Raw genomic sequence first — 12,668 nt, forward strand, 5'->3', positions numbered from 1 at the left:
AATTAACTGAATCCATGCCTTGACAGGTAGTCCTCAATGATTAACTCCTCATATGTATCACTCATATTGTTTTTTAATATGTTAATCGATAATATATGGAAAATGCGTATCCCATTCTGACGATCACTAAGATTTCGCGAACCACTGCCGAATTTATTTCAATTTAATTGAATCGGTATATCAATACCGATGTTGAGAATGCTCAATATCATGCCTTAAAGAGGTCTTGAACCTCACTCTCTTTAGCACGAGATTTTGAGTCTAGCGAGTCTACCATTTCACCAACAAAACATCTTGATGAGATTTTCAATTACGCACTATATCTTTACATGATTATTGCCTTACTAGGAGTATTTATTGATATAATTATATAAATATCAAAACAAATAAGTTGTAGTTATTTCCATCTTTACTTCCACTCCTCCAAAAAGTTATTCCCATCTTTGCTTGTACTCCTCTATTTCTTGAGTTGTAGAATAACATTTTACAAACGTAAGCGAAGGGTGGTAAGTTGGGATAAGGAGAGACAAAACAAAGGAAAATGTGGCATTAACTAATCATGTAATATGTTATATGTGTTATCTTTTTCATCGCGTCAACTTTGGATTTGTTTAGCATATCTGAGATTGTATTATTTTTGGAACCAAAAGAGAAAAAAAAATATCTTATGCCAACAATAATCTTTTCAGTGTAATAATTGTCTAAGTAAACTTTTAAAAAGTGAAGTGGTATCCTATATATAGAACTATAGGAAGCCAGGGATATGTACTTTGCGTTTGATAATCAATTTGCACCCACTATCAAACTGACGGGTTGAATTGAATTTTGATGGGTTTAAATTGATTGAGTTAATAAATAAATGAGTTATTAGTCTGTTCAAAAGTTATTTAGGCAGAAATAAGTTAAATTTATTTTTTATAGTTTTTAATTACTATTAAATTATTTTTTCTTTATTATCACTATATATAACATATCAAATTAAAAAGATGTTTTTAACAATATTTTAATAACATTTCTCACTGATCAATTTGTGTTTTATGTTAAACCTAATTTTTGTGAGATTAAAATGAGTTGGTTGAAATGGAAAGACTCTCCGTATCAATTTATGTGATACACTTTTTTTTATTTGACAAATATTTAATAACACTATCAATATTCCACTTATTTTGCAAAAAGTACTCTTCTATTTAAAATAATAATAAAAAAATTAAAAAGTAGTAGGAGTAATTATTTTGGTAAGGTTAATTTTGGCACTAGACGTGTAGTTGCATGCCAATTGTGATGGCAACTGAAATTAAAGTGGAGTAGATTTCATTGATCACGCGAATAATCCGCGTGACAGGGAGGGCCATTATACCCGATTGCCCTTCTTCCGCGTTAAACCGCGTGATCCTCCCCTATAAATTCCACAATACACCCAATTTACTAACAACTAGAAAAAATTATGGCAAGGCTTACGGCGAGGATGAAGGAAGTCGAGAAAGTATTCCGAAAATTCGACACCAACGGCGACGGAAAAATCTCTCTATCGGAGCTCGACGAAGTTTTGAAGGCTCTCGGCACTAAAACGACGCCGGACGAGGCCAAGCGAATGATGTTAGAGGTTGATACCGACGGTGATGGTTTCATCGACTTGGAAGAATTCGCTGCGTTTCACTGTCCCGATGAAGGCTCTAACAGTAAGGATCTCCGTGACGCTTTCGATTTGTATGATAAGGATAAGAACGGGAAGATTTCGGCTGCGGAGTTGCACTCTGTTATGAAAGGCATTGGAGAGAAGTGTTCGCTTAAGGATTGCCGGCGTATGATCAGTTCCGTTGATGTCGACGGCGATGGAAGTGTTAATTTTGAGGAGTTTAAGAAGATGATGACTAGAGCTTAATGGTAGGCGTTTAATTGAACTGATTTCGTACGTAGATTAGTAGATAAATCTGTTTGTTTCGTTTGACTGATTTCGCCATATAAATGTGGGTGAAAGTGTTAATAGGAATTCGATTTACCAAGTTGAATAATCGAATATCAATCATCCTTGATTCAAAAACGCCAAATTGCGTACTAGATCTGTTTGCTTTGCGCATTGCATATTTTTCTGATTCTGTTGCTGCTGCTCGTTCTTTTGTCGGTTGGTTTACCGTACTTTTCAAATTGGATAAATGTCAATTGCCGACTTCCATATCTTAAACCATAACCATGATTAGTGTTAGGCGAGAAGGTTTACACGCAAATGATATTAATCCACGGAGCCTATATTTTATGTATTTTTAATTTTATATTATTTAGAAAATAAATAAAAATAAATTTTTAAATAATTTTGCAAATCAATTTAAATAAATTAACTATATAGGAAAAATATTAGTATATTATTATTTGAAAAAGATAACAATACAAAAAATGATAGTAATAACTTGGATAATCTTTAAAATAAAATCATCCCCCATCTTCATATCTATTAGTTTTTTTAAAATAATATGATAACATGGGCGGATTTTTTAAGTATACAAATTAACAATTGTATTTACACCAATATAACAATACTTTTTTTTTCAATTATATAGCAATACTTCTTTTTTCAATTATATAGCAATACTTTTTTTTTCAAAAGTAGAATTTAAATTTTAAAAAAAAAAAAGATTTTCCAAATCAGCCATGCTTATCCCACTTCCCATAAATTTCTCCAATAATTTTACCTTCCCTAATTTATTCAAATATGCTATATATTATCTCCCATAAATAGAGGTTTCCTACCAAAAACATAACTCCTTTCTCTCACTTAAAAAATCGGCCAAACAAAGAACGATTATTGAAAAAAATGCATACCAATAATTTCTCAATTCTAATTCAACACAACGGGTGATGGGACTCAGCAGGTAATTATATAAAAAATAATTCTCATGATTTTTTATTTTGTGGTTGAATTTGATTTTTCACAAATATCTATTTTGTACTTTTTGGTAGTTATTCGTTTTATTTATTTTGTCAATTTTGGTGTAAATTAATTCATACAATTTGGTTGATGTTCGGGATTGTCCAAATTTTGGTGTAATTTCAACAATTTCGTATGATTTTGTTGTACACTGATGTGTAAAATTTGTTTTTTGTTAAAGTTTATGTTTAATTGATATGATGTGTTCCGTATGGTAGCAAATTTTTATATCAATAAGTTTTCAATATGTATTTCTGTATTTGTTTAGGTATTTGATCTGGTATAATTGTCACTAATAGCTGACACCAAACAAATAGCCTGATGCATGATTTGGTGTATTGTTTGGTCAAATTATGGTATCTTACTTATGAACGTATATTAAAGTGAGTGTAGTTATAAATAATTTGGTGTAATTGGTGGTGTCAAAAACTACAAGTTTGATGATCTATGGTATATAACTAGAACCTCGTAATAAACTTATGGTACATATTTTAGTGAATTTTAAGTATGTGAATTGGTGTAAATAATAATGTGCAAAATAGTTCGTACATTTACTGATGGTAACTTGATAAAATCATAAATTTTAAAAATTGGTTTAAGGGTATGTAATCTTTGACTGTTTTTTTTACGTTTATTATATGGTTAAAATATTGGTAAATACTTTGGTATTTCTTTGACTGTTTTTTTAAGATAATTAAATGGTTAAAATTTTGGTAAATACTTTGGTATTTCAATAAATGGCTTATATACCAACGAAAATCAATGTATAAACAAATCTAAATAAGTTGATGACTGTAGTAGGTAATTCTGAAAGTTCCTTTTAATTTTAACAAAGAATTTGTTATTTTAAACAGGCAATTACGTGGATTACAATATTGAAGGAGTTATGTATGATCCAACCACCAAATACGAAGGCTTGCTTACATCTATATCTTCACAATTGGGAGTGGACACAACAATTTATCATTTGGAACTAAGGTATTTCGTGATTGGTCCATCTCCACCAATGAAGATACATAACGATATGGGAATGCAAGTTTATTTAGATTAAAAGAGATGCCATTTAGATTTCATTTCAAAATATCTTTTATGTGTGACATGTGTGGACAAAGCTATGGAATCCATTGAGTACCAAACAAATTTCCAAACAACACGTCAACATATTATGGGATCCAACACACTATGTTTGCCTAACATAGATCCAATTTTGGAATGTTACATTGAAGAATCACAAGGAACTGAAATAATTTCAAATCCTCAACACTATTTGGTGGCCGAGGATCAAGTTTATATAAACAAGCAAACTATATCAAAAGTTATGAAGCGTTATGCATTTCTAAGAGAGTTTTGTTTCGTTGCAAAAAGATCAAGTCCTACCTGGTGAGTTATTATATATGTTGATTTTAAAAATTATCAATATATTTTAACAACTTACCATGTATTAATATGCATGAGTTTTTGCAGTTACTATCTAAAGTGTGCTACATAAAACTGTTCATGGGTTTTTAAATCCTCATGTTTGAATAATTCAAAGTTATTCAAAGTGAGGAAATTCTATGATACACATTCTTGTCCATTGAAGGACCGGATTCAATCAAAGCGACAATCAACAAGTGGTGTGCTTGGGGCAATGTTGGTTGAAAAGTATGTCGATCTGAAGACCATTTACACACCAACAGACATACAAGTAGACATGCTAAGGATACATGGTATTTCATTAACATACATGCAAGCATGGAGAGGTAAAAAAAAAGCTTTCGAGACATTAAGAGGTGACCCTGCCGAATCATATGGAAACAATCCAACATATTTATATATATTGGAGAAGACATATCCACGGACAATTGTGAATTATAAAAAAACAGATGAAAATTGTTTTTTATATTCATTTACAGCACTTGATGCAAGTATAAGAGGCTGGGAGTATTGTCGACCAATAGTAGTCGTGGATGGTACACATTTAAAATCAACATACGAAGGCACAATGTTAATAGCTAGCACATTAGATCCAGGAGGTATTGTTTATACCATTACCGCAACTAGATTGATTTGTTTTATATATAATCAATATATGTTGTATTTATTTTGAAGATATTTGTTGTATAGGTCACATCTTGCCGCTTGGTATAGTTGGGCATAACAAGAAGACTTGCCCAAAAAAAAAACTCATGATAATTAGCTTTGTGATATTTTTGTTGTTATTTTTACTTTGCAGTTATACAATTGAACTATATTACTTTTATTAGATGTACTGTTTTTTAATTGCATTACCTTATTTCAAAGTTGATTACTTTTTGTTATCTTATTCATATTTTTGAATACATAGTTGTTATAAATGGTTGTATATAGTAGATATCATAAACTCTTTTGGATTACGTGTTGTCACATATCCAGAAATATTGATAAAAAATATAAGCCAAATTCTTGGTAAAATTATGGTAAATAAGAACAAATATATGGTAAAAATAAAGGATCATAATAATTGTGTATTTAGTAAAACAAATGTTTGCAGTTTACCAACCTAAAACAATAAATTGAAAAGTAATAAATGTTAGTATATTAGTTTGGACGCTACAGTAATTAACACTCACTTACTATAAAATTGGTTTACTCTTGTTACAACTGGTACATAGCTTGGTATAAATGATGGTATATATTAAAACCAAATGTCATAATGATGATGGTATATTATCTTACATATGGACATACATAAATTAAAATGAATGCATTAATAAATTATTTGGTGTAATTGGTGGTGTATAAAACTACAAGTTTGACGATCTATGGTATATAATTAGAACCTCGTAAATAAAAATATGGTACATATTTTAGTGTTTTTTAAGTATGTGAATTGGTGTAAATAATAATATGAAAAATATTTCCAACATTTATTGATGATAACCTGATAAAATCATAAATTTTAAAAATTGATTTAAGGGTATGTAATCTTTGACTGTTTTATTTTAAGTTTATTAAATGGTTAAAATATTGATAAAATACTTTGGTATTTCTTTGACTGTTTTTTTTAAAAATCATTAAATGGTTAATTTTTTGATAAAATACTTTGATATTTCAATAAATGGCTTATGACTACACTCTTGGTTAACACTGAAACAAAAAAAAAACACACTATGCTAAAGAAAAAAATTGGTTTACATATGAAAGAAAAAAAGTACCAAACTGGGTAAACACATTGGTATGTATACCAACCTGCAACTTTGAAAGAAATCCAATCGATCATATACAAGCATTTAGTATAATTTTTCAATAATGATAAAACTCAATTATACCTAAATTTATACCAAACTCATACATGTACAAACCAAACTCACACTATAAATTTATCACAAAATTTAATCAAAAAAACAACCAAATAAATGCATAATCACAGAATAAAGACAATATCCAACGAACTAAATACCATAAACGCAACTAAAGTACTATCCAAAATTACAAAAGAGATTCAAAAGCATAAAACATTCATGAAATTATGTCTTAAGAAATGACACTTTTTACTCCTTGACCCTCCGATTTGACTGACCACCTTGGTTAGAAGCTTCATCTTCACTAACAGATTCAGTATCAATTTTCATCTTTCCATGTTCCCACAGTAATGCTCCAAATCTCAACCGAAGATTTTCAGCATTTAAACCCGACATAGATACGTTCCTATCTCCACGACACACATATTCAGCAAAAGCACAGGTATACAGACCACAATCCCTATAAATATTACCCAATCAGCATAATTAGTACAATACATAGTATAATCAACAATAAAAAAGCCACATTATACTTACGTTGAATTGTTGCATTGTTGTGGGATGTTTTCACGATTTCCATATACCAACGGATCACCAACTGCCTTCCAGCATAATGCACATCTGTATTCCAGTCAATGTCTTTCCTTAAAGCATAATAATCAGTAGCAACTAGGAACAAAGGTATCATTCTAGATATTTTTTGAACCAAACTTGTTATTGCATTGGTATGTTTAACCCCATAACCATTTAAAGAATCATAAACATATAAACACCTTTTTCTTATGGAAAAAACAACTAGAAACCAGTGGAATGCAACACTACTATTGACTGGAATGCATACATGATCAACATCCACCCATGGAGTATTAGCAAGAATCCTATCACCTCTTATATATTGTGCAACCTCATGATGTATACTAATCAGACTTTCATCTTTGCCATTAGCCTCCCACGCATCATGAATTTGAACAACCCAACTGATGAAAAAAGGGTCAGTAGTAGTAACTCTTGCACTATTATCAGGACCATACTTGCAAAACTTGCGAAGATAATACATTATCACATCAACATGCTGCATATCAAGTTTTATTAGTTAGCACCAAACAATAAAATAATATCACAAATTGATTGAAAGAATCACCATTATCTGATTATTACCTATTAGACTATATTTAAAATTACATGTTTGTGTCATTGTAACAATTAAACTATAATTAGGAGTCTCTGTTTGTGTCAGTAGTTGATTTTCCTAACATACATACCAAAAACAACTGTCCCCATATAACTAAATCACATATTTCAGAGACTACAATGAAGCCAATTTTACTTACCAATCACTAAAAATCACAACAAAAAACAAATACCAAATCTTACTTTAATATAGAGTTACACTGTAAGAAATTACCAAATCACTCCAAGGCTGCCCTGGATAAGCCAAAGGGCGAAACCAATCCATCAAATCCACCCTACCAACACCAAACTCAAAAGGAGGATCGATTGGATTTGAAGCAGCAGTGAAGAAACTGGTTTTCCTATAAAACAAAATGAGTAGTTATAGCATATAAAGTGAATGAACAAATGGTAAAATACAATTACACAACAATACATACTTTCCACGTTTCTTGGATAATTTGCTATCAACCCATTTCTTAAATTGAAGGATAACTTAACTGTACATATCAAACCCCTTGTAATTTACAAAAGGATGCCTCCATAAACAGTACTTCACTGTGTTCACCGATGTGCCACCTGATTCACTTAAGTTTGTGTATGGTGATTGGGCATACTTTCCTGGAATCTTCGTACGAACATGCTGAACTGGTGAGATAAATGTGTTTTCACCCTCAATAACACCAAACTGATTGAACTTTGTTTTTCCAGCTTTAGCAACTTCCAAAGGTGTGACACAAATATTTTCAGATACAACATCTACCAATGATGACACGTATGTTTGTCCAGTTTCAAGAGCAACCAACTGTGATTCACGCATATTGGGCATAACAAAGTCATCCAATGTAGGAGTTTTTCTATTTATTTCAAAATCAACAGATACACCACCTATCAAGATATACAAACATCATTTATGTATCTATATTTTATGAAATTTTAAACACAAATCAGAAATGAACTAAAAATAATTATAAAAAATAGATTTAAGCTAACAAAAAAGAACTTACAATTGTTATCAAAAACATGATTACGAAACGAAGATGGTGTCTGGACACCATCTTTATCTCCACAATCTTGCAAATGTTCATTTTAAACATCAACATTTCCTTTTCTTTGATCCTCAACAACAACCTTAATGTTCTCAATAAAAATAAAATTTTGAGTCATTCAACTATTACAATAAGACCACAATAGAGCTAATTACGGATATATAATCAACAAGAAGATTAATAATATTTAAAATCAACACAAAGTATCCACATTAACATTTATAATAATCTTGATCTAAAAATTAGTTTATAAGTAAATAATAAGTCCATATATTAATAAGTAGACTAACCCGTTCACCACCAAAATCTTTGTTGGTTGAAACATCATTATGAAGAGATTTCAACTCTTGAATGATATATTTGAATGATGAATCCATAAAAGCCTTCATTTCAACAAACTTAGCATCTACATTTGTTTCAAACTTTTCCAACTCATTACGAACCTAACAAAAATTAAAATGACATTAATGTTTTTTCAACCAAAATTCTAACAGAAAGTAAATAAAATTTATAATCATACCTTCACAACTTCTTGGGCAATTTTCTGCAAATCTTTATTAAATGACAAACTCGGATCACTTCCAACCTTTTGTGCAGAACTATGAGGCAAATCTTTAACATTCTGTCGAATGACAGAATGAGTCTGTAAATTCTGATTTTGCCTTACATAACTATCACTTTTACTCTTCTTATTGAATGGAATATCAGTCAAAACAGTAAGATTTTCCGACTCAATGATATCAAGCTCATCATCCATGAACACAAGATCTTCAAATGTATACTAACACAATAATAATAAATTGTGAAAATACACTACTCATAAAAAAGAAAATTAATAAATAATAACAAAAGAACTTCTATTACCTGATTGCCGTATTTTCTGAACATTCCTTTCTGGAGATGGTCAAAATATATCTTGTTTTTGGATATATCCCAATTGAATATTCTAGGCGATCGATTGGATTTACGAATTGCAATTGAACCATCAACTTTGTTACAACATTCATAAAACCAAATTTGCAATGCGAGAGGAAACCCTTCAAACTTCACATAATCCGGATCTTTTGCCATTTGACTCGATATAGAATGACGAAGATTAAAAAAGGAGAGATTGCCCCAGGGGTATGTAATGTACTGTCCCGACTCAACACATAAGTAGTGATCTTTTGAAATATGTGACAATTGTGGTGGAGATGACAAAATGAATGTACTAATGAAATAAATCATAGACATATTTAAAAAGTCTTCTTCCTGAATCAACCCATCTTCTTTAAACACTCTTATGAAATCAGCTTTCAAAACCTTATCAACAACATTTGGAAAGTAACGAGAAAGTAACTTAGATGTACTATTCTGATCATGATAAAAAATCATATACCCACCATACTTAAAACCAGTAATTACCAAAAATTCTCTAAGCCCAAAATGCATTTCTTTACCATTTATGTCAAACACAAACATGTCATCCCGATTGTTAGATAAATGATGAAGAAGATATCTAATAATCTGAGGTTGGACTTTCAATTGGGACAAGCCTAATAGATAACCAAAAGGAGACTCTTTAAACAAATGAACACTGCCAATTTTTTCAAGTAGCTTTGTTATATCAACAAAAACGTTGACATTAACATAAGAACACCAACGCGATTGTTTCTTCTTGATCTAAAAAAAATATATCAAAAATCAATAAATTATAATAGTCATAAAATGCAAAATTTATAATATAAGCAAAGATTAATTTGCATAAAAAATTACATTAACAGAAAACGACGGTAAAAACATACCTTTTGGTGGTACTTGTGATGCCTTTTTCCTTTTATTATTAACAAACCTAGTCCATTTTTGACTTAAACCTTTCATACCTTTGCTCACTGAACCCCCATCAACATTCTAAGGCATAAAAAATTAATTAATGTTACAAATCTTTCTATTAAGAATAAGATTCAACACTTGCATGTCAAAAAAAAAAGAAATTTAATCAAATAAATAAATACCTTTGAATCATGATCATTATTTACTCTTAATCTTTTAGAAAGGGGGATATCGTCCTCAAAATCGCTGTCATGTGGATAATGATTTTCTACCAATTTTTCTTTACCCTTCGATTTTGTATCAGCCCCATAATCATCTTTTTGTTGAACTTTGTAGGATGATGAAGAATTGATAACAATAAACTCATTAGATCTACCATATGGTCTTGAACTGATCGGCGGGCCATCAACGACTACCACAGATTTGTTAAGTCTAGGACTTTTACGTGGAGTCTTTTCCATCGAACAATGACAATTATTTAGATTAGTTGGCTTGTGAAACGTTTCTGTGAGAAGATTAAAGGTTAAGAAAGTTGAAAAAGAATGAGAAGATTAAAGGTTAAGAAAGTTGAAGAAGAATATGGAAGGAAACCCTTTTGACTTCCCAAAATATTTTCAAGATTTCTTGAAACTATCACTCAACATTGATAAGTACACCCTTTTTTGGTAAAAAAAATAGCTTTATCAGAACAAATAAAAAACTAATTATGATCCCAAAGAGTTCCACTATGCCTAAAAAAGGGGAAAAAAAAGGTAATGAACGTGTGAATTTGGAACTGTTTAGGAGAGAGAATGTTTGATAAATATTAATATCCTAATTATACTCCCTATAAAAGGTACGAATTACTAAAAGTATGAGAGAGAAAATCTGTAAAATAAAATTAAATTAAATACAAAAATTAAATGTTTTGTTATGTATGTAATTTAAAAACTTAGTTTGTAATTAAATATAAGTATTTTGATATTTTGTTAATAAAAGTCTTAAGTAGTAATCTTTAAAATAAAATCATCCCCCATCTTCATATCTATTAGTTTTTTTAAAAAAATATGATAACATAAAATATAAATATCATTATACATTTGCACCAATAATAAAAAAAATAATTCATAGCAAAACTACATTTATTTTTAAAAATGAGGCATCCAAAATTCTAGGTTGCACTATGAATCTACACTATTAATTTGCGCTAGAGTATTTTTCGTCTTACCTTAAAACTTGTTCCAAAAACGCCTTATAAACATGGTTGCTAGCCTGTTCGCGAAGAGTTCCTTGAATTGTGGCTTGACCTCTTAGTATTTGAGTAGAATTAATGTGTTTGGCCGTGCAAATTTCTTACTTTTTCTTTATGGAATTGAACAATTTTTTACCAAAGTTCTCAATAAACACTTTTTTCAATTTTTTTTTTAAAAAAAGATGAAAATAACTTCAATTAATACTCATTGTCATACACAACTCAAATTTTCAAATATTATTATTAATTTTAAAATAAAAAATATTTTTTTCAAATTTTACAATGAAATCGAACCAAAGTAAGCAACAACAACAAAAGTAAGCAAAATATATTTCAAACTATATTGTCACCTTTCCGCCTACATGTGATGTTAAAAAAATTCTACTCTAGAGCTAAAGAAACTAGAATATTCTACCAGTCAATTAATTTATGTTTGACCACTAAGGAAAAATAATTGTGTACGAGTAAATTATATTAAAGGATATAATAAATTGCCATATTAAGGTTATTCAATTAAGTTTATTATCTTGGTGTTAACAACTTTTCCTTTACATAGACGGATACTCACAAGTCCGCAGGGTTGGAATTTGAATCATTTATAATTTATATCTCAAACTATCAAATATTAATAGATTTGATCGATGAATCCCCGACCAACGATGCACTGATCGGAACACAACCTTTTGATGGAACGCCCAAGCGATCTGCTTTTCACAACGAGCTAGCAATTTATATGAGTTGGGGTGAATGAAAAATTACCCAAAATCGAGTGATTATCTAAACTTCTAATTCTCCTGACTAAGCCTACATGCAAGTAACGAAGATCATACTTGTAATAGCATGAAATGAAACAATCTTATCATTTTCATTAATATCGCAATTTCTTACTAATACTAATAAAAACAATATAGTATACGCATATAAACTACATATATCAAGGCAGTATAAGAAAATATGAGATATGTAACGAAAGAATCCATTACAAAGTTTGTGTTTGTGGCAAAATTCGAACCATCATAAAACCGAAAAAAAAACCATTACAAAATTATGACGGGCTTGTCTTTCATCTTTCATAAAAAATGTGTTTTCTCTAGTAGCGGACTATACATTTTTTGGTAAATTATGCTAGCTATATCTATAATATCATTCAGTTTTAGATACACCCTTGTATTTCAAAATCAAATACTACTTGCATACCATACTATAAATAGGGGCGGACC

General features: G+C 30.0%; 1 protein-coding gene across 1 annotated transcript; it reads left to right on the forward strand.

Moving 5' to 3' along the window:
- The first annotated feature begins 1,444 nt into the window (after window positions 1-1,444).
- Window positions 1,445-2,072, forward strand: LOC125840214 (probable calcium-binding protein CML23). Its single transcript, XM_049519176.1, has one exon. It carries the CDS (start codon window positions 1,445-1,447, stop codon window positions 1,880-1,882), a length of 438 nt encoding a protein of 145 aa, XP_049375133.1. The 3' UTR covers window positions 1,883-2,072.
- Window positions 2,073-12,668: the final 10,596 nt, after the last annotated feature.

The sequence above is a fragment of the Solanum verrucosum genome, unplaced genomic scaffold (assembly GCF_900185275.1).
Source record: "Solanum verrucosum unplaced genomic scaffold, falcon-dt-bn FXZP01000180.1, whole genome shotgun sequence".
NCBI classification, from domain to species: domain Eukaryota; kingdom Viridiplantae; phylum Streptophyta; class Magnoliopsida; order Solanales; family Solanaceae; genus Solanum; species Solanum verrucosum.